This window comes from Chelonia mydas, chromosome 1 (genome assembly GCF_015237465.2).
Source record: "Chelonia mydas isolate rCheMyd1 chromosome 1, rCheMyd1.pri.v2, whole genome shotgun sequence".
NCBI classification, from domain to species: Eukaryota; Metazoa; Chordata; order Testudines; family Cheloniidae; genus Chelonia; species Chelonia mydas.
Window position 1 is genome coordinate 112,705,122 of NC_057849.1, and position 22,983 is coordinate 112,728,104.

General features: G+C 43.1%; 1 protein-coding gene across 5 annotated transcripts in view; it reads right to left on the reverse strand.

Moving 5' to 3' along the window:
* ECRG4 (ECRG4 augurin precursor) overlaps window positions 1–22,983 on the reverse strand; it is a 69,900-nt gene that overhangs the window by 14,701 nt on the left and 32,216 nt on the right. For 4 of the 5 annotated variants that reach the window (XM_043536418.1, XM_037897720.2, XM_007072251.4 and 1 more), the window contains exons 2-3: window positions 5,078–5,202; window positions 2,312–2,359 (exon numbers count right to left, since the gene is read on the reverse strand). In XM_043536418.1, the coding sequence (XP_043392353.1) occupies window positions 2,312–2,359; window positions 5,078–5,153 (124 nt within the window). In that variant the 5' untranslated portion in view covers window positions 5,154–5,202. Of the gene's footprint in view, window positions 1–2,311; window positions 2,360–3,086; window positions 3,137–5,077; window positions 5,203–22,983 lie in introns of those variants that run through there. The other variant, XM_043536420.1, reaches the window with a different exon arrangement.

Genomic DNA, 22,983 nt, shown 5'->3' on the forward strand with positions numbered 1-22,983 from the left:
CCGCTCATCCTCCCCCACCCTTGTTCACTAACTCATTTTCACCGGGATTGGGCAGGGGGGGTTGGCATGCAAGAGCGGGTGGGGGCTCCGGCATGGGTGGGACCAGAAATGAGGGGTACAGGGTGCGGACGCGGGCTCTGGGCTGAGGGAGTGGGTTGGGGTACAGGAGGGGAGTGAGGCTCCAGCTGGGGGTATGGTCTCTGGGGTGCAGGAGGGGGCTCTGGGCTGGGGGTGGGGCCAAAGGGTTCTGGGGGTGGGAGGGTGTACAGGCTCTGGGCTGGGAGTGCAGACTCCGGAGTGGGGCAAGAAATGAGGGGTTCAGGTCATGAGAGGGGGCTCCAGGCAGGGCAGGGGGGTTGGGTGCAGGAGGGGGGTGAGGGCTCCACCTGACGGTGCGGGTATGACGTTGCACTCCATATGTTTTATGGAAATATGTTTATAAGTGTGAATATGATGTAACTAAAATATGCTTCATGCAAAAGGTCTCCTGTAAGGTATCATTACAAAGCTTATGATCTACTGAGTGTGTTCATCCTATTTGTTTTCATGTATTATTTCTATGTCTGGAGTTAGGAGAATAAGATATAAATTTGTATTACTGCTGTAAACATATTAAATGGAAGTCATTAAGGGTGCTTCAGAATCAATGACCTGTGAATGGGTTTGTTTACCTGCAAGCCTTCCTGTGTTGGTGTCTTCCTGTGTTGGTGCCCAGCTCCTAGGTAATGAAGAAGGAGGTCTTACAGTGACATGTGATCATGTCACCTGAACTGGAATCCATCTTAAATCTGGTGCTTTTCCCATTTAGAAGGAGAGGTGTGGATCCAGAGAGACACAAGATTCCTGCCTTGTGCCAAAGCTATAAAAGGGGGGGGAACAGAAAAAGGGGGGCTGCCAGTCATGAGAAATCCCCTAGTTATGATCTGAGCTGGAGCTAACAAGGACTGCACCAGGGAAAAGGATTGGGCCCAGACTAGGAAGAAGTCTAGTCTGTGAAAAAAGCTTATCGGAACATCTCTGCGGGTGAGATTTATCTGTATTCAGTTTCTTAATGTATTAGGCTTCAACTTGCGTGTTTTGTTTTATTTTGCTGGGTAACTTACTTTGTTCTGTCTGTTATTACTTGAAACCACTTAAATCCTACATTTTATACTTAAAAAAATCACTTTTGTTTATTAGTAAACCCAGAGTAAGTGATTAATACCTGGGGGAGCAAACAGCTGTGCATACCTCTCTATCAGTGTTATAGAGGTTGGACAATTCATGAGTTTACCCAGTATAAACTTTATACAGAGTAAAACAAATTTATTTGGAGTTTGGATCCCGCTGCGAGCTGGGTGTCTGGGTGCCGGAGATAGGTAACCTGCTGAGTGGTTTTCAGTTAAAGGCTGCAGCTTTGAGGGCACGGTTCAGACTGGATCTGTGTTGCAGCAGAATGGAGTGTCTGGCTCAACAAGTCAGGGCTCTGGAGTCCCAAGGCATCAGGGAAAACAGGCTCAGAGGTAGTTTCAGCACATCAGCTGGCAGTGCCAAGGGGGAGGAGGGGACTCTGTGACCGAACCCATCACAGTGGGCTCTGAGGTGGGGGCTGAGGATGCAGGACGGGGCTCTGAGTTGGGATAGGAGGTTGGGGTGGAGGAGGGGGTGTGAGCACCAGGAAGGAGTTTGGGTGTGGGAGGGGGCTCTGGGCTGGGGCAGGGGGTTGGGGTGTGGGAAGGTATGCGGGGTACAGGCTCCGGGTGGCACTTACCTCAGGCGGCTCCCAGGAAGCGGCAACATGGTCCTCTGGCTCCTAGGCAGAGGCACAGCCAGGCAGCTCTGTGTATTGCCCCCGCCCGGAGCTGCCCATGCTGCTCCCATCGGCTGGGGTTCCTGGCCAATGGGAGCTGCAGAGCCGGCGCTCATGGAGCCTCCCTGCCCGCCCCTACATCTAGCAGCAGGAGGTACATGTCGCTGGTTCCGGGAGATGCACAGACCTGGGTAGGGAACCTGCCTGCCTGCGCCGTTTTGCTGCCGACCAGACTTTTAATGGCCCGATCAGTGGTGCTGACCTGAGCCACCAGGGTTCCTTTTCGACCGGGCTTTCCTAACAACACCTAACAACCCTAAAATCAATAATACATGTGTTGCACTTTAGTACATAGCAGTGTCTCTGACAGGTGTTTCTGCCCATGCGCCTTAGCTTTCATTGGAAAGATGGGTGAGTGAGCTAATATTTTTTATCCGTTAGCATTTTCATCTGTTGCAACTGCATTTAAACCTGCTTAAAAAGCTGAGATAACAATTTTGCAGTTTGTTAAGGAGGTTTTACCTTCGCGTTTTTGAAGCATCAGCTTAAGTTTATTCCCTCTTGAACCATCTAGAAGAATAAAAATAAAGATTAAGTACACTCTTTAACTATGCACCTTGGACAAAAAATAGTAACTTGAAAAAAAATACGAAAGGCATAACTCCTGGATAGTGTGCTAACAAAGCAAGGCCCCATTAGTATCTGTCCCAACTCCAGGACTGACACTCAAGTAGAACACACGCTATGAGAAGGCCTTCATGATTCTAACGTCTTTTCACAAGGATGCTTGACACTGAAACCTGATATCGCCTTATCTCATGCAACTGCTCTATTTTTTAGCAGATCAAGACTTCTTCCTGGTTTCAGAATCAGGCCGTAACGTCCATGTTGCTGTCATAATCATGAGAAATTCTGTCACGGAATAAAAAGCATATTAGCAAGCAGACTTGGTACAATTTTCCTCTCAGCAAGTCTTTAAACATTTCAGAACTTAATCTCGCTAAAACAATTTCTCTGTAGGAATTGTAAACCACTTAGTCAAAAATATCAGGTGTTTACATTTACACACCAGCGTATTTTAATATCCTGCCTTTTAATACCCAGTGGCATTCACCACTGTTTTAAAGCCTGCCCATAATGGGGTAATTGTTCTGGAAACACCTTCTCTGTTTAAAAGCAAAAATGAAACAGGCTGCAGTATTTACTTTATGCAAATACAGTTGTAATATTGGAAAATGTTAGTCCATGCACTTATTGGGTCATTTTTTCTAAGCATTTTTTTTTAATTATATCTTACGGACTTGATCCTGCAGTCCCCGCTCAATCAGAGTTCCCATTGACTGCAACAGGCTGGGTAAAAGCTGCAGAATTGGCCCTTATATTTAGGAGAGTTGGCAGGCAGTATGTAAATATGACAACAAAATCCATTGACTAGTCTATTTTTGTCCACATTTTAACTAAGACTTTTGAACTCTCCATAATCCAGTGGCAATTCAGCACAGCAAAACTCATCAAGCAGCTGCACTGTTCATTTTTTATTAACTAGCTTGGCAGAACAAAGAGAACATTTAGCAAGCTTATGGGTCTGAGTAATTTTACATGTTTCCTTTAGCATATCCGATCCTCAGCTTGCATAACTGGAATGCCCAGCTCCCAAACTTGTTAATTTTAAATAAGATGATAGGAAAAAAATCTACAAACAGACCCAGTCTTGATCCTTGGACCTTTAGACTCCTTTAGCGCAGCAAAAGCTGTGTTATCCGGCACTTTACCAAAGCTCTAGAAAATGGCCTTTCTGATATCTCCCAGTACAAATTAAAAGTCCAGTTGGCATGAGCCGGCAGGCTCCCTATCTGGCTCCATGTGGCTCCCGAGAAGCGGTGACATATCCCTCTTGCTTCTAGGTGGAGGAATGGCCATGGGGGCTCCGTTCGCTGCCCCTGCCCCAAGCGCTGGCTCCGCAGCTCCCATTGGCCAGGAACCACGGCCAATGGGAGCTATGGGGGTGGCGCCTGCGAGTGGAGGCAACACGCATAACCACCTGGCCACACCTCCGCCTCGGAGCAGCAGGGACATGTCACCGCTTGTGAGGAGTCACCCAAGTTGAGCGCCGCCCGGATCCAGCACCCCAAAAGCCCTCCTATGCCCCAACCCCCTGCTCCGAGCCCCCTCCTGCACCCAAACTCCCTCCCAGAGCCTGTATCCTGCATCCCCTCCCACACCCAAACTCCCTCCCTCCATTGGTAAGTATAACTCTTAGTTAATCGGAATTTTTGACTAACCGGCACCCCCCATTCCCCCAACATGCCAGATAACAAAGCTTTTACTGTACAATTTTGCTAAAATGAATAATGTGCTTGTCATCTAACATATCTCACTGAACATAAGGACAATTTTTTATAGAAAATGAAAGGCTTGGAGCAAATGGTTATGCCAGTGAACAAGTGTGGGTGGAACTAGAAAAGTGAAAGAGAAAAAAAATACCCTCCCATTTTTAATTCTCCTTTTAGTTTCAATTACAGCAGAGCTCTTCTAGATTTCATCATTTTTTAATGCTGAATATTGCAAAATGAGAGGAATTTCCCCCTGGGTCAGATTGTCAGAGACCCTGGGGTTTTTTTGCCTTCCTCTGCAGCATGGGGCACGGGTCACTTGGAGGTTTAAACTAGTGTAAATGGTGGATTGTCTGTAACTTGAAGTCTTTAAACCATGATTTGAGGACTTCAGTAACTCAGTCAGTGGTTAGCGGTCTATTACAGGAGTGGGTAGGTGAGATTCTGTGGCCTGCCATGTGCAGGAGGTCAGACATGATGATTATGATGGTCCCTTCTGGTCTTAAAGTCTCTGAGTCTATAAAGTGTGCGTCATCTATAAAACCATTCGCTTCCCTGTGGGCCCTGAGCAACTGGAACAAGAGTTGTCACAATTATTCTTTCCCACTGAGATGGTAACTGAGAGGTGGGCTTGGTCCATGCTCGCTGAATCATGAACTCCCCCAAAGTTTGAGGTCAGGATTCAGGGCAGGCCCCTGTGTGTGACACTGCAATACACAAAGGGAATCCTTTAGCCGCAGAGAGAGGCTTTAATTACAGGAAAATTCAAAGGAGTGGGGTTACTGGGTCTCCCTCTAGCTCCCTTCCCCACTGAGCAGCCGTTCTCTGGGCGTGGGCGCCCATTGCTGAGTGTCTGGGGATCTTCCCAACATCCCCACTCACCTCCCTCTCCCCTTGGTTCCTGCCTGCATGGCACTGCGTGTTGCTCACTGCACCAGGTGCGCCGCGTACTCACCGGGAGCCAGGCAGATGACCAGGAGCAGTGCTAGGGCGGCCAGGGGCAGCACCCTCCGGCAGGCCGACAGCACCATGTTGGCAGGTGGCAGCTGGAGAGGGGTGGACGCAGTGCAGCTCTTCCACCTGCAGGGAATGGACAAGAGGGGGGGCTCAGGTGACAGCACGACATGGACAGGGCTGGCCTGGACCCCAGGCCATATGCCCCTGCAGCAGTTCAGTCAGCGCCTCTCCCCAACACAGTGCCCCCGGGTCACCAGTCAGCTGGGATACGCACAGCACAGCACCCCTGAGGCAATGGCCCTGCTCCAAGCATCCCCTCACCCTGCCAGGGGCCATGGCCCTGACTCCTCACACCACACCTGGGGCAATGTGCCTCCCCTGCCCCCAGGGGCAATGGCCCCAACGGCTTACCCTGAGGCATAGGCTCTGTGCCCCATACCCATCACACTGCACTCCCCCCTCCCCATATCATGCTGGATGGCACTGGCCCTTCACCCCCTCATCCCACACCCAGCCGCAATGGCCCTGTACCCCACCTGTCCTCACACACCGCAGAGGGGTAATGGCCCTGCACCCCAAACATCTCACACCATGTAGAGAGCAATGGCCCTGAACCACCTGACTCCCCTTCTCCCTCCCCACCACCACACAGGGCAGAGGGGCAATGGCCCTGCACCCCATAGAAACAGCCATATCGCTTCACCCTACACGTTGCACCCAGGGGCCAAAGAAGCTTTGGAGTCATACAAAGCCCTGCAGGGGCCAGTCCCCTACACATTGTGTACGAGCAGCGGCAATGAGCACCTCAAAACCAGCTGTGGCCTATCATAAGGATTAATAATTGCCATTGGTAATACACAAGAAAGAAATCCTTCCATGCTCAGGGGGCACATTGGCTAGGGAGCTAATCGTCTAGCTCGGCAGCTAATACTTGTAGTTGTGCCCATGCTCTCACGGGCGTGTAAGAAAAAGCCAAAAATGATTTACGCACTTTAAAATCGACTCATAACACCCAGCGAAACCCAGTGAAGAGTCAACTGGGTGACATTCAGACCAAAACGAGCTCTCAGCCATGCTCGTAGCTGTTTCCATCTCTTCATGTGACTCAACAGATGTTCCAGGCTTCCGAGTGGCACACACAGAACGGTGACGATCCTGGAATCTAATGATAGCGCTGGGTTCTCTATCTGTGGCATCTAAACATTGTGATTTAATTGTTTCTATAGCCCTTTGAGACTTGCTATAGACATTTCTAGTTATGTGCAAATTAATTCAACACAGCCTCCCACACAGCAGTGGTAGATTTGTTTAAATAACCAGGCTTATAAAAAGGATGCATACCAGGTGTTAGGACACTTCAAAACAGGCTAAAAGATAGCAGACTTGAGCCGTTAACAATTACCTGTATGAATAAAGTTACTCAGTGAGGAGTCCCATTGAAAACTATTTCCTTCGATTACAAACTCCTCAGTCCAGACTCCAGCGAGAAACTGCTGAATTGGAATTCATTTGCAAATTGGATACTATTAATTTGGGCTTGAATAGAGACTGGGAGTGGCTAAGTCATTATGCAAGGTAGCCTATCTCCCCTTGTTTTTTTCCTACAAACCCCCCCCAAGACGTTCTGGTTAAACTTGAATTATTGCTGTGCACATTGTAAGATGAGCTATTGCCAGCAGGAGAGTGAGTTTGTGTGTGTGGTTTTTGGAGGGGGGTGTGCGGGGGGGGGAGAGAAAACCTGGATTAGTGCTGGAAATGACCCACCTTGATTATCATGCGCATTATAAAGAGAGGTTTCAAAGAGGGATGGGCTATTACCAGCAGGAGAGTGAGTTTGTATGTGTGTATGGGGGGGGGGGGGGGGGAAGGGTGAGAAAACCTGAATTTGTGCTGGAAATGGCTCTACTTGATGATCACTTTAGATAAGCTGTTACCAGCAGGAGAGTGGGGTGGGAGGAAGTTTTGTTTCATGGTCTCTGTGTGTATATAATGTCTTCTGCAGTTTCCACGATATGCTATGCATCCGATGAAGTGAGCTGTAGCTCACGAAAGCTCATGCTCAAATAAACTGGTTAGTCTCTAAGGTGCCACAAGTACTCCTTTTCTTTTGTCTAAATAGGCCATCTTGATTATCACTACAAATCCTGCTCTTTTTGTGGATACAGATTAACATGGCTGCTACTCTGAAACCTGCCATTATATATATATGCAAAGTGTCATGCACTCCATTCGTAGTATGTAGTAATAATGCATTTAAATTTGAAATCTTAATTCCAAAAGCAGAGGGATGTAAGCAATTTGAAATGTGTACTGCTATTACCTGCTGATCCAAATCACACCAGGTATTTCTTTACAATCATTATAATGTAAAACAGGCATGTCAGTCTGCACAATAACGCCAGAACACTAACTTTATGGAAAAATGGCTAGATAAGGATGTCTGGAAGAAAATATCAAGTCTGAGTAGGAAATTCCAATGTATAATATACAGAATCTAAAACAAGGTGAAGAAATATTGTTATAATCAAGTGATACATGCAATTTATATTAGAATCATATCTGAAATCAAACAAAAATGAATTTAGCTATGTTAATATCAAAAAATATTTGGTTCATCAGTATGCTGTGCACTACCCTTTTTTAAAGTGAGTTCATAACCAGAGATTTTCTCAGTATAACAGCATTTAATATGCATTTGCTTGTCAAGTTTTCAAGGCTCTGATCAAAACCTACTTAATTATTCAATAAGGGAATTCTTTCTGTATGCAACAGTCTCTCTTCTGTACTGTACCCAGCAGCTGTTATGTGTTAGTTTGCTCCTTTGTGATTTTGTATCATCTTTTCCATTTACAAGTAGTCAACACTGGATGTACAATTGTGGCTTCAGTAGGGCATATTTTCTGGACACATTGTAGCATGGTTTTTTTTTATTTTCACAAATATAACTCACTATTGTGTGTCAGCAATTCATACAGAATTAGCAATCTTGTTATATGAGATATAATAAAAAATAGACCCTGGTATACTCTTTCTGTCATTTTTTTACAGGTAAAGCCAGATCCTCCTTTGGTTTAAAATCAGATGCAACCAAACGGTTTTACACCAGCTGATCTATGGCTTTATTATTTTAAAGGGAAATTGTGGAAAAGACAAAAGTTGCCATTCCGTAAAACTGTTACAGTCTGGCATGGAATGCCCTCTGGAGCCTAAGTAATTGACTTGATGCCGCTTGACTACTGAAGAAAAAAAAATTATATTAGTCGATGGACCAAACTAATTCCTGGGGTAACTCCATTGATTTCAATAGACTACCAGGAATTAATTTCTCCAATTATGGACCTGACCCAAAGCTCACTGAAATCACTGGATTTTGGATCAGGGTTTGTGTTTATCTAAATCCACCCTCTGTGCAGGTCCTGGTGACATAGCACCTGTAGCTGGTGAAAGCTTGAGAATGGTATTGGGTCTGAGCTAAAGTCTATTGAAGCCAATGCACAGATTGTCCCAATGGAAAGTCTTTCAATTGACTTCACTGGTGTTTGGATGAGACCCATTGCTCACAGAGGCGTGTTGGAAGGCAACGAATAGCTCAGGCTATGACTCTGTCATGGAGGTCACAGAGTCCGTGATTTTACAAGACCTCCGTGACGGCTTGAAAATTCCAATAAGTCAGTCCTGGGTGGTGGGGCTCAGGCCTCAGTGTCTACACTGAAGGGCTCCAGCAGCACAGCTTCAGGGGCTCCGGCTCTGGCTTCAGCCCCGTCCAGTGGGCTCTGGCTTCAATAAATCCAGGAGATATTTTTTATTGCCCGCATCCTAGTCCATGACTTTTAATAAAAATATCTGTGCCAAAATCGTAGCCTTACTAACAGATAATAACGTTGCCTGTCCATTCCCCGCCACACTCTGAAATGGCATGTGAACCACGGTATACTGTACAAGCTATAGACCAAACACTGTAGTACTTCAATATGGTGTTTCAATCTCTGTTTTAAATGTTCTTTTTTATATTTTAAGTTTGCATTGTTATTGTAGCTGTTGACCAATGAAGCCTGTACAAGCACTTGTATTATGCAACGTCCTGTCTTAAGACCTGAAAGGGTTTCTAGGGACAGGGAGTGCAACTCTGCTACCCCTGTATTAGAAATTTCCCTTAAACAACTGAATTTCATTGGTCTCCATGTTTCACTGTATTTTGAGGGTTTATACGCACATCCCAGTGTCACACGTGCCAGCACTCATAGTGCATATCACAGTGTGTATCAGCAAATACCCATACTTAGAATCAGTGGGTTCATTCACCAATTTAATGTCCACATGTCTTTTCTTAAACCCATTCAATCTTAATTCAAATGAATAGTTGCAGGGTATGGCTAAGAATATACAGACAAATGATGCATATAGATATGCAGAAAGTACATGAAGTTATGAAGACAAATTATGTAAGAATGGAAGTAACTCAAATATTAACAGTCGTTATATTGATAAAGGGAAGTCAGGGCATTATTTGGTTCAATAAAAAATTTGTAAACAAGCAGCAGGCAGACAGGCACACAAAGAGCTTGGTATGATGTTTGGTGTTGCTATGCCATATTTCCCTGGAAAGCCAGGGGAATTCAAGTACAAATGGTTCACCTGTGTACTAAATATATTACAGTAGTTCAAGAAGCGGTATGGATCAAATGCTATCTTGTTTAACTCAGATAATATACTGACTCAAGGTCAAGGTTATTGTGCAAAATCATTGCTCTTCAGGTGGAAAAAATGACTGACACTAGAATAGGATGCTCAGGGTTAGATTGAGCGCAATATTTTTCACTTTTTCAGGGGACAGACATTTTTAATATAAATCTAAAAAAGTAATTGAAAACATATTGCTGCATGCTCTTTCAAAAACAATGGTGAAAGGAGATGAGCAATATCCTTCTCTTAGCAATTGTTTACTCTCTTCTTTCCACGCCAATCTGGTTTTTTAAGGGTCTGACATATTGTCACCCGCCCTGTCGTGTGTCAATTGCAGCAGGAGGTAATTTTTCGGCCGAGCTGATACCCACTGCATCATCAGGACTCTACTGTGCGCTAGCATTTGTGTAAATATTCAAACGAGTACCCCTCTTTATTGACACCTCCATGGCAAAGATATCCCTCAGTGTTCTCGTTTCTAGTTCACACAACATTTGAAAGCAGGCACGGTGAATACTATTTGATACTGCAGTGTTTCTCAACATTCTCTTTGTTAGCAGCAACAGCAATGGCCACTGGCAGAGACGACGTTGGTGTATATCTTATCCTAGAGGCAGTGGCTTTCATGTGCCAACATATAATACTATGGTGAGTGGTACTGGAGAAATACTGAGACAGCCAGTCAGAAGCCAGGTTTCTACTGTAGCTCACAGATACAAGGAGTTGCTGAGAGTCTCTTGGATTTCTGGTTTGGCCAATAGCTAGTTGGTTAATGTTTTTTTTTAACTGATATCTCCTGACAAGCTAACAGAACAGTAACTAAACTGTTATGCTGATGGCTGCCATGAGGTGAGTCTCTGATCCAAAGAAAATTGCAGACCTAGTTCAAGACAACTGATGTGCAAGCTCTCTTTCAGCCACAATGGAAAGTGCAGATCAGCCCTTTTCTGCAGTAGAGAAAGCTTAGAGGGACTTTCCAAGGCAAATGGCAGATCAGAGCTGGAACACTTGGGCTGAGGGGTTTCCCTGATTGCAAACACAGGAGCTGCATTTGATGCAGCCTGTGGGTTAAAGCCAGGAAAAATCCACCAGAAAGTCCCGAGAAGCAGTTGTGCCTGTGAGGGGGCAGAGACAGCGAGTGCTGAGGGGGCAGATCTGGGGATTCCCGAGCAAGGAAACTGTCTGCTGCTGCTTTGTAAATAAACAAGATTACACCAAGAAGATACATGACTTGGATCATTAATTTCTCATCCTAGTGGAAACAACTCTGTAAGGCACCAAATATTTGCTATCTCCTTGGGCCAAAGGGGCAGTGCTATTTTAGCTGCATAACATACATGAGAAACACTTCACCAACCACCTAAAATTATTACCTATGTTCTGACTTCAGTGGACATGCCTGTTTAGGTGAATGGGACTAAATATCTGAATATCTGTCCCTAGCAGCCTTGTGAAGGTGTTTAGGCACCTAAAGATACAAAGAAGCACCTAGGGGGATCTTCCAAAGTACCTGGGTGCCCAAAGACAGTTAGAAGCAGGGGCATTTTTGAAAATCCCACTAGGTGTCTCTATATCTTTAGGTTTCAGAGTAGCAGCCGTGTTAATCTGTATCCGCAAAAAGAAAAGGAGTACTTGTGGCACCTTAGAGACCAACACATTTATTTGAGCATAAGCTTTCGTGAGCTATAGCTACAGCTCACGAAAGCTTATGTTCAAATAAATTTGTTAGTCCCTAAGGTGCCACGAGTCCTCCTTTTCTATATCTGTTGGCACCTACATACCTTTACAGATCTGGCCCTTAGTCTAAATGCACTGTTGGGGTGTGTTTGTGTATATATATATATATACACACACACACACACACACACACACTTTCAGCAGTCTGTTTGTAATTTTATATATAATAGGTACAAAAAGAATGCTGAATGCTACAGGACTGCAGCTGCCTTTGGGGTGGAACACTACAGCTATTAAACAGAGAATTATATATGTTACATGCAGCTAAAATTGCAGAGATAATTTCAGTATTGTCAACCCCAAAGCACTCAAAAATCATAAGTCAGAACCTAAAAAATCATAATATTTGGCATAATAATGAGATTTTTTAAAAAATTTGGATTATTTTATTCGCCTTCTTGTTTTGGAGCCTTTAGAAGTCACGATTTCATGCTTTTCTCCACAACTATGAGGGATGGAAACTTACATTTTTTTTAAAAAAAAAGGTAAGCTGAGAGTTTCATACAATCACATGACTCCAGAAGCTGGGGGTTTAAGAAAAGCACCAAATATCATAAGATTTAAGATAAAAATCACAATATTTGGCAACAATAATTTAGTAGACAAATTGGAATTTGGCCAGAATTCCAGGGGATAACAGTTTTCTTCTTGTAAAAAACCACCAGGGGATTTTTAATGACCTCATTTGATCAGGAACTTGGCAGCACAGCCAAGTGCCCTAATACCATGCAATCATTATTTTCTGCTAATAAGGATTTTTATATAACATCCCAACTATATTGCCCCCAGAGCTAGTCTTAGGTTAAATGCCCTTGGCATTCCAAATTGCTTTCTGCAGTTAGTTCCAAGCAACTGCAGGAGTCATGTTTTTCTCCCAAACAAAAGCAGCAAGAACATTTCAGTGATCAGTCAACTACTTCCAAAACATCTTGACTTTTATTCTATTTGCCTCTCTGCTGCTACAGATATTTTCCTTATACAAATGGGATCAAAACAAATCCCAGATCCAAACACCTCAGCCTTGGGGAAAGTCTATTTCTGTATAAACTGTGCATCGCAGCCTTGTCGCTTATCACTAACCATGGGGTTTGTTGACATTATTCCACAGTTCAGTTCACAATAGGCAGGATCGACAGCATTTCTTCTGTGATGGCCCATTTGGTAGTATATTATTTTTCTGTCCATAGTCATCACTCAACACTGGGGGCTGTCAACTTTCTAAGCAATTTTCTTAGTGATTATACAGTGATTAGGGTGGCTTTCTCTGCTCTGCCACTGCTGATGATTTTTGAAACTTCTTTTGTCTGAGCTTGTCAGCTACACACTGATGCTTATTCACTTATTTGTCCTCCTACGTTTGTTCTGGTAACTCCTGGTACTGTGTTGTCCTACTTATAAAAGGAACTGTCTTGCCATCATATTAAGCACAGTGGAAAGCATATTAGTGCAGCAACATTATCTGGCCACAACTGCTTCCTTTCATTAGCTAACACACCATAAGAGGACACAAATACATTCAACCTCTGAGCATTGCTCCTCCTCCTCTACATCAAGTGTATTTTAACATAAACCTTGAGCAAATATAGCAGGTTCATGAGTCAGATTTAACAGGGGAGGAGATGGGGTTGAGGAGAATGCAGCAGCTTTTGAATATGCCTTTTCACTCATTCATTGCTCTCTCTTAGGCATCTTCTATTCAGGCTGCTTCCACACAATTTTCTAACGACAGGTTTCAGAGTAGCAGCCATGTTAGTCTGTATCCGCAAAAAGAAGAGGAGTACTTGTGGCACCTCAGAGACTAAGAAATTTATTTGAGCATAAGCTTTCGTGGGCTACAGCCCACTTCATCGGATGCATGCAGTGGAAAATACAGTGGGGAGATTTATATACACAGAGAACATGAAACAATGGGTGTTACCATACACACTGTAAGGAGAGTGATCAGGTAAGGTGAACTATTACCAGCAGGAGAGGAAAAAAAACCCTCTTGTAGTGATACTCAAGATGAGCCATTTCCAGCAGTTGACAAGAATGTGTGAGGAACAGTGTGTGTGTGTGTGTGTGGGGGGGGAATAAACATGGGGAAATAGTTTTACTTTGTGTAATGACCCATCCACTCCCAGTCTTTATTCAAGCCTAATTTAATGGTGTCCAATTTGCAAATTAATTCCAGTTCAGCAGTCTCTCGTTGGAATCTGTTTCTCAAGTTTTTTTGTTGAAGAATTGCGACTTTTAGGTCTGTAATCGAGTGACCAGAGAGATTGAAGTGTTCTCCAACTGGTTTTTGAATGTTATAATTCTTGACATCTGATTTGTGTCCATTTATTCTTTTACGTAGAGACTGTCCAGTTTGACCAATGTACATGACAGATGGGCATTGCTGGCACATGATGGCATATATCACATTGGTAGATGTACAGGTGAACGAGCCTCTGATAGTGTGGCTGATGTGATTAGGCCCTATGAGAACACTTCAATCTCTCTGTTCACTCTGTTCACCTTACCTGATCACTCTCCTTACAGTGTGTATGGTAACACCCATTGTTTCATGTTCTCTGTGTATATAAAATCTCCCCACTGTATTTTCCACTGCATGCATCCGATGAAGTGAGCTGTAGCTCACGAAAGCTTATGCTCAGATAAATTTGTTAGTCTCTAAGGTGCCACAAGTACTCCTTTACAATTTTCTAAGTCCTCCTTTCTGAGCTATTTTTGTCTCCCACTTCAACACTTCCCACCCTTTATATCTATTTTACACAGATCACACACCCCCTCCCCCACATTAAAAGAACATCATTAAGGTTCCAAAGTCTAGCACTCAAAAGTTAGGAAATGCCAGAATTCATTTGACCCTCCCCTGTATATGCATTATGATACAGTCTTTAATTACATGAGCAGGTACTATTCTTCCCCCAGGACCTCTGCCTCATTCACTGCATAGGGTGGATGGTGCACAATAATGAGCAGCTATTTAATGTTTTGTTTTCTCCTGGTTCAGTGTGTGGCTCCATGGTTTATTTATAGTTCAGACCTCACTTTGACGATGTAATTATTAACTTCTTCCTGGGCTTTTCTACATGGGTCATTACAATTGTATCTGAGTGCTTCATAAACAGTTATTTTATCCGTACAACACTCCTGGGGTTTGAGGGGTGATACCGATCCCATTTTATAGATGGGACATTGAAGCACAGCAAGATTAAGGTCAAAAGTATGCGCTAATTTTGGGTGAATAATTTAAGATGCCTAGACCTGATTTTTCAGAGTCCTTTCAGTGTGTAACACTTTATATGTTCACAGCACATTTCTCACTGACTGCCATTGGGAGTGCTCCGCACATGGACAGATTGGACTCCAAGGTCTCAGGTCAGGTACCAAGAAACTGAGGAACACAAACTTAGGATCACCTGTGAAATGTCTGGCTTGAATGACTTGCCCAGCAATTCCATAAAAGTTCTGTGGTACAGAAGTGCCCAGTCCCATCACAGCCTGCAGCAGCCCAGAGCTGCTATTGTAGGAAAGTCTGCTCAGCCCTGGACGGAAGCATGCTCAGTGTGGATGGATTCTTTGAAGATTTTACCTACAAAGCTCTATCAAGTTTCTACTGCAAGTTTCTAGTGCAAACTGTGATTTTTCAAAGGATTATAACTTGGCTAAATTTAGGCAAATTTTCACAGGGATGGCTAAAGACACACCCCTGAGATGAAGACCGCCCACCCCATCAGCCATATTTCCAGTCCCTGTTCCAGAGTATGGGGGCACTACAGCTGACCAAGAAAATGTTGCCAGAATTTTTAACATGGGCCAAATAACATATTTTCCCCAAGACTCATTCTCAGAAATGGCTGAATTGTTTTGGCTGAAATTTCCCATCAAATTCAGCCTGAGACATACACCCAGCATGGAAAATTTCAGCCTAAAGGGTTAAAGTTTGGCAAAATTGTAAGTAACTGAAAACAGGAGTTTATAGAGGGCAGGGCTGGACAACCTAAATAATACATGATGCTACCAGCCCCAGCTCCTGTGCTAAGATTCTGACTGTAAAAACATAACACGTGTCTTTCTGACATTATCCCATCTGACCTTGTACTTCTCTTGAATTGCTTCGATGCCATATTTATTGGCCCTGTTTTAAAACGATAAATTCTAGTCTCGTAACTGCCCTCCCTAAATCTCTCTGTTAGAAGTCTGTGCCTTTCTTGCTTTGATGTTAGACTGTAGTCTATGTTTCTGATTTACAGTATATTTTGTTTCCAGAAGACTGCACTTTTTGTAGTTTTTCCTCTTTACTGCTGCCATGTAAAAGATCATGACATCTTTAAATCTTGCGGCATGAAATCCCACTGCACCAGGTTATGCTTAGATCCCAGCAAGTTCAATGTAGCGTTTACTAACCTGGCTGTACAATACTGTATAGCTGCATAGCATGGAACCGTGAAAGTTGGAACCTGCCTTGTTAATTCTGGCATACATTTTTGTGAATACATCACTTAAAACATAAAAGAGTAGTACCATGGATTGCCACGTGTTCCCAAAGTTAAATCCCAGCGGGACAATGACATATTTCTATAAAACCTGCAAAATATTACACTACAGAAATGTAACACAAACAAACACAGGTTCAGCTGTCAGCTCTTCGCTGCTGTTTGACAAGATTCTCTGGGGAGTTGCGGGGTGGGGACCGTAACCAGTAGGTGAAGCTGATCAAAACTCAGAATTTTCAGTTTGTGGGAAATGTTGACATGTAGAAGCTTCTTTTCATTCTGATCTGGGATCAAAACAAAATATTTTTGAAATTTTCCACAAACCAAAATATCTGAAAAATGTTGGGGGGGGGGGGAACGGAAGGAGGGATTTCAAATTTTTGTTTTAGTTTTCAGAAATTTCATTCCAAAATATCTAGGAGCATAAAAATTGTGTGAAGGTGTCAAAATGCTTCATTACCACCCACCCACCCATACAAGACACTCTGATCTAGAAAACATCAGTAATTAGAAGCTGCCCTTAATGATTTTAAAAATAAAACAAAAAAAGAGACTATTTCAATTATTATACTAGGTCATCTTGTGACACGGCAGTAGTAGCAGCGCATGCTATGCATCTCCACGTCGTAAAATATAACAAAAATTAAACCTGAAACAAGATAACAAAATGCCAAAACAAAATTTCAAAATTTCCTCAACAAAAATGTTCCAAAATGAAAAGTTTTCATTTCGGTTTTTCCCCATGTGATTCACTGTAGAAATTGACATGGTATTCTAAAATGTTTTGATGAAAATGGCATTTTCTGCTGGGGAAAAAAGGGTTCCACTAAAGTTTTCCAGCCAGCTCTATTCCCTGATTCTGTAGGCTGGCCCAGTGCTGACATACTTGCATGAGTACGCCGGTCTCCTCCAGAAAGGGAATTCTCTGCTGGGCATTTGCAGGCTAGTTTTGAAATGTGTACAGAAACGGACCCATTATATTTTTTCTTGTTTACTGAATAATCTAAAAGCACCAGCAACATATTGTTTTTCCAAAATGCCCAGATTAAATGTTAGTCATGCTTCACACTCGCAGTAAAACTCTCCTTTATAATAATCATTTTTAGTTTTTGCTACTATTCACGACAAATAAAGAGGACCCTGCAGTTGTACAACTGAAGGAAAGACCATGAAAAGGGAATCTTCAAGCTGAAAATCATCGTTCTCCCATTTAGTTTTTCAATTAAATAATTTGTCTGGATGTGTTTTATCTGCGACGCGCTAGTTTGAAATGTAGTTAGCCAGATCATAGGGTCCTAATTCTGCATGGTGCTGATCACCTCTTGATAGATCTGAGTTCCTGCCGCTCCCACTAAAGTCAATAGGATGTGTAGGAGGCTGCATGATCTAGTCGCTAGAGCACTGAACTAGGACTCAAGAGACCTGCATTCTGTTCCTGGCTCTGCCACTGGCCAGTTGTAACCTTCAGTAAGTCATTTCACCTCTGTTTCCTCTCCTACATTTTGTTTGTCTTGTCTACTTACACTGGTAGCTCTTTGGGGCATAGACTATCTTTCACTTTATGGGTGTCATTTGGGACCCTTAGGTTCTATTCTTTCTTGGGTATCTGGCTGGGAATCTTGCCCATATGCTCAGGGTTCAGCTGATCGCCATATTTGGGGTCGGGAAGGAATTTTCCTCCAGGGCAGACTGGAAGAGGCCCTGGAGGTTTTTCGCCTTCCTCTGTAGCATGGGGCACGGGTCACTTGCTGGAGGATTCTCTGCTCCTTGAAGTCTTTAAACCACGATTTGAGGACTTCAATAGTTCAGACATAGGTGAGAGGTTTATCGCAGGAGTGGGTGGGTGAGATTCTGTGGCCTGCGTTGTGCAGGAGGTCAGACTAGATGATCATAATGGTCCCTTCTGACCTTAGTATCTATGAGTCTATGAAAGGCTAGAAGGCTAAAGTTCTCTGGTCTCATGCAGATGCAGGATGGATAGCGGCAGCACAAGCGTCCTCGTCCCATTCTGCCAATGTGACTCAAGCCTCCCGAGAGGTGCCACCTTTACAGGGTGAGAGTATAGGGCAATCTCCATGGGGGTCTTGCATTAGTTGGCCTCTGGGACATGCGGGGTGGCAGGGTCCCAGAGCTTGGGCTCCAACCTAAGCCCAGAAGTCTACACAGCCCCACAGCCCAAGCCCACAGGCCAGCCATGGGTTTCTCTTTGCTATGTAGACATAAACTCCGTTCAGTTCCCAGAGGGTATCAACTCATTTTATATAAGCATTCAAACATCATAATAATTTATAGTTACTACCCACTTGGGCTGAATTTAAACTAACAGATGAAGGGATCCAAAGTTTATTACCATAACTCCCTGTTTTCTTTTTTGTTTTGGTTATGCAAACTAGTGCTCATTTCTTCATCTTCCAGGCCTGGTGATCTTGATTTGCATAACATTTAATTTTCCTGCTATATCATATCTTCTTATTGCACTCCTTCCATTAGAGATCAGTGTCCTCAGTTCTTGTTATGTTCCAACAATACCTATAGCCCCTATAACCTCCCCAAATAAAAATCCTGTCGTTCCACTAATCTGTGTTGTCAGAAGAGTCCATCACGAAAGACGCTGCCACATAATACATTACTGCTAAAGACGCAATAGCTTTAAGTCTAATATGCAATAGCTGTGTCTTACTGAGGGTTGGGGTAATTGTTTGGAAAATGATACCTTGGTTGCATTGATCTCTTTGTTTTCCATTTGTGTCCTGACTCTTGTTCAGCTATATGGAAGCCAGTGAACACATAGATAAGCTCTGTGGGGAGTTACTGTAACTTATAAAAATAGCATGAGCCTGGTAATAATTGCATGATAGAACAGGAGCGGCCCCCAAAGTGACATAAGATTATTTTTGTTCAAGTAATAAGAGGGTTTGGAACCTATTCTCAAAGATGATCTCTTAAAAAAAAAAAATCTTTTCTTGCTGATTACCACAGATTTTCATGTCAAGGCTGTGACAGCGTGACATGTAATATAACTCACAGTTGGGAATCACTTGTAGATTGGCGACAAGAAGATAGAATGTTTGAAGCCTATTTTTTGTGAAAGAAAAATTGTGGGAGCACAAAGCACTCATTCTCTTCGAAGTACACCAAGTTTGAGTGGGATTGAAATTCCCATAGGGCTACCCTGAGCTCTGTTGGTGGGGTTTACATGGTTGTGGTGAAATACTAGCTCCCCTGAAGTCTATAGGAGTTTTGCCATTGATTTCAATAGAGTCAAGATTTCACGCGGAAATCATTTTATACTGAAATGCATGCAATCAGTTTGTCCTTTCAAAATAGACGTTTATTAAAACAACCCAGCAAATTATATTATCAAACTATTATAACAACAGTCTAGTGGAGCTTTTTCATAGTAACATTCTTGTCTGAGTCTTAATTTATTTTTTGCCTACTGTAAACTTGACTGAGGAGCTTAAAGAATCCTACAGAGGATGAAGAGAGAGAAAAGAAACAAACAGCTATTTTACCAAAAGAGGGTGTTTGAGTTGTAGGGCAGTGGTTCTCAGCCAGGAGTCCGGAGCCCCCTGGGGAGCTATGAGCAGGTTTCAGTGGGTCCACCAAGCAGGACCAGCGTTAGACTCACTGAGGCCTAAGGCAGACAGTCTAAGCCCTACCACGCAGGGCTGAAGCCCAGGGCCCTGAGCCCTGCCACCCAGGGCTGAAGCAGAAGCCTGAGCAACTCAGCTTCACGTGGTGCCCTGTAGCGTGGGGCCCCGGGCAACTGCCCAGCTTGCCACTCCACTTGCTATTCCTTAACAGCAGCTCTGGCTTTTATATGCAGAACAACAGTTGGTGTGGCATAAGTGGGCCACGGAGTTTTTATAGCAAGTTTGGGGGCGGGGGGCGGGCTCAGAAAGAAAAAGGTTGAGAACCCCTATTGTAGTAAAGAAATTGCAGAGAGAAATTTCTGAAAAATCAATATTTTAACAACAGTTTTCAAAAAAAAAAACCCATATCATAAACAATGCTCAACCACTGCATTTGTGTAAATTGCCATAATAATTTCAGTTCTAATCCAAATGAAAATATGTCTGGGCTTTGGAGGTTCATAAACTGTGGAGGGTCATCAATGCTGTCTGCCTAGCAGGCTGACCACTTCAGATGAAAGAAAAGGTTTGTTTCCTATAATCCATTAAACTACTGTGGTTGTGGTTGCCAAGCCACCCATAAGCCTGTTTTCTCCATGTTTGCAATAGCCTCCACTAGCCACTGCAAGTTGCTCCAGCCCCAGACTGGGATTAATTAACCTGCAGGATAACTGTCCTACTCTAGACTGGTCTTCTGGCTGGCGAAACCAGTAAAAAAACACACTAATAGCTGATGGGATGCTTACTTGGTTATTTGATTAGCTACTGGGAAGTTCTTTTTTCCAGTCCTCTTCTCCTTTCATAGTGGGGTTCTTTCATCTCTCAGCAGAACAGGAAATGTTCACAAATTCACCCATGATAGATAGAACTAAAACTCAAATCTGTTTAGGTTAACACAATCATATAAAACTGTTCTATTATTCATAGAGCGGAGCAAATTCTTTGTAAACAAAATATTAGACAAACGTAGCTCTTCTTTTCCTTCACAAATGATCTGTGAATAGTTTAAGTAATTTAGAGTAATGAATTCCCAAATATTATTAAACAGTTTATGCAAACATATTTTGCAGCTGGATGAATAGATTTGTGTTCTTGACCACCTAAGTCGCATGGCATTGTTTCTGTTGGATAATTCCCAGTCCACTGAGTTTTCATGATGGCCACTGAGCACTTCTGGCATGAACACTCACATGAATGCAGATAAGCCTGAGCTTCCACAACACTGTCTCTTTCTGTGCACACTCTAATGAACAACATTTTGTCCATATGCATTTTTGCAGAAAGTAACTAGAAGAAATGGTAAATACCATTGGAGGGCATCTGCGTTTTTATTGAAATGAATGTTCACAGATTTTTTTGCCATATTAAACCACCTCAGACTGTGAACAATTTAGCCATAAACAATTATAATTATATTGTGGCATTTTTTATTATACTTAATTATTTGTATTTAATAGTGTCCAGAGGCCCTAATTCCTAATACAAATTCAGACTCTATTTGCTAGGCAATGTACATACACATAGGAAGACCCCATCTCTGTTCTGAAGAGCTTACAGTCTCAGGGTATATGTGTTTGCAGCCTCAGAGCCTAATTTAAGATGAAACGCATGAAGTGAATGTGACAAGCATTAGGAGGGAAGGCAAGGGAGAAGGGCAACAGTAAAAACTTTGTGCATTTACACAGACTCACTATGTGCACAATGTGATTGTGCTGAATAACTTCAAAAATATTCTAATTATTTGTAAAAAAATAAACTATCAGCTAAAACCAACTTCCCCTCAACCTAGACATCACTGATTAGCCAGTTTCTTGTAGAGGTCACAGCAGAAGTGGATCTTGAGGAGGAATCTGAAAGAGAAAAGGAAACTGGCCTTTCCGATTGTTTCGAAGAAGGTCTTCTATACAGAAGAGATACTGTAGAAGAAAGCAGGAGCGGAGGATATACTGGCAGGTAAGCTTAGCATCATGCCAGAACAGAGAGGCCGGGGAGCAATGTGAGGACAAGAGTGGGTGAGCCAGGAGTAGAGTTGAGTAGCTCTTGAAGATGAGGACAAGATACAAACAAGTTACGTTTTCCCTAAACCAAGTACAGCTTTGCTGCAGTGGCACCTTTCACCTATTGATGTTGAGGGGTGCACAGAGCCTCACAGCATAGAGGTACTAGTACTAACTATGGAAACAGACATTTTAAAGAATAAAAGGCAGGATATTTTAGGTTGCTGCACTCCCACTGAGACCAAGTCTTGGATTCCGATATTGTGACTAATGAGTGTCATGGAGAGAATCATTAAGAAAGGGATAGATAATAAGACAGAAAATATCATGTTACCATTATATAAATCCATGGTATGCCCACAACTTGAATACTGTACGCAGATGTGGTCATCCCATCTCAAAAAAGATATACTGGAATTGGAAAAGGTTCAGAAAAGGGCAACAAAAATTATTAGGTGTATGGATGGCTGCTGTATGAAGAGAGATTAATAAGACTGGGACTTTTCAGCTTGGAAAAGAGACAACTAAGGGGGATATGATAGAGGTCTATAAAAATCATGACTGGTGTGGAGAATGTAAATAAGGAAGTATTATTTACTCCTTCTCATAACACCAGAGCTAGGGGTCAACAAATGAAATGAATAGGCAGCAGGTTTAAAACAAACAAAAGGAAGTATTTTTTCCACACACTGCACAGTCAACCTGTGGAACTCCTTGCCAGAGGATGCTGTGAAGGCCAAGAGTATAACAGTCTTCAAAAAAAAATTCATGGAGCATAGGTCCATCAGTGGCTATTAGCCAGGATGGGCAGGGATGGTGTCCCTAGCCTCTGTTTGGCAGCAACTGGGAATGGGCGACAGGGGATGGATCACTTGATGATTACCTGTTCTGTTCATTCCCTTTGAGGCACCTGGCACTGGACACTGTCGGAAGACAGGATACTGGGCTAGATGGACCTTTGATCTGACCCAGTATGGCTGTTCTTGTGTTCTTATGTTCTTAATCTGAGGTCCCTTTTTTTAATTGCCAGGGGTTCATCCTTGCCAAAATCCACATTCCTGTGCTAACACACTATAGACTGTACTTTTACAGTCGACAAGTTTCAATATCTTTCCTTAGCCAGGGCTTTCAAAGACTGCTGACAGACTTAAAATAATCAGTGTAGATACCTGTCCTTTGCATATCATCACTAGGAGATCAGTCAAGAAGGCTAGTGTAGCCTTTGTGCTGTCACACCCAGGCTGAAAGTTATGCTGAAGGGTATTAAGGAAATCTGAGGATGTCAAATAATAGAACAGTGGGGACAAGAAATTTAACTAGTTTGGAGATGCAGTTTGAAAAATTTATGAATGGGATTATATGACATGG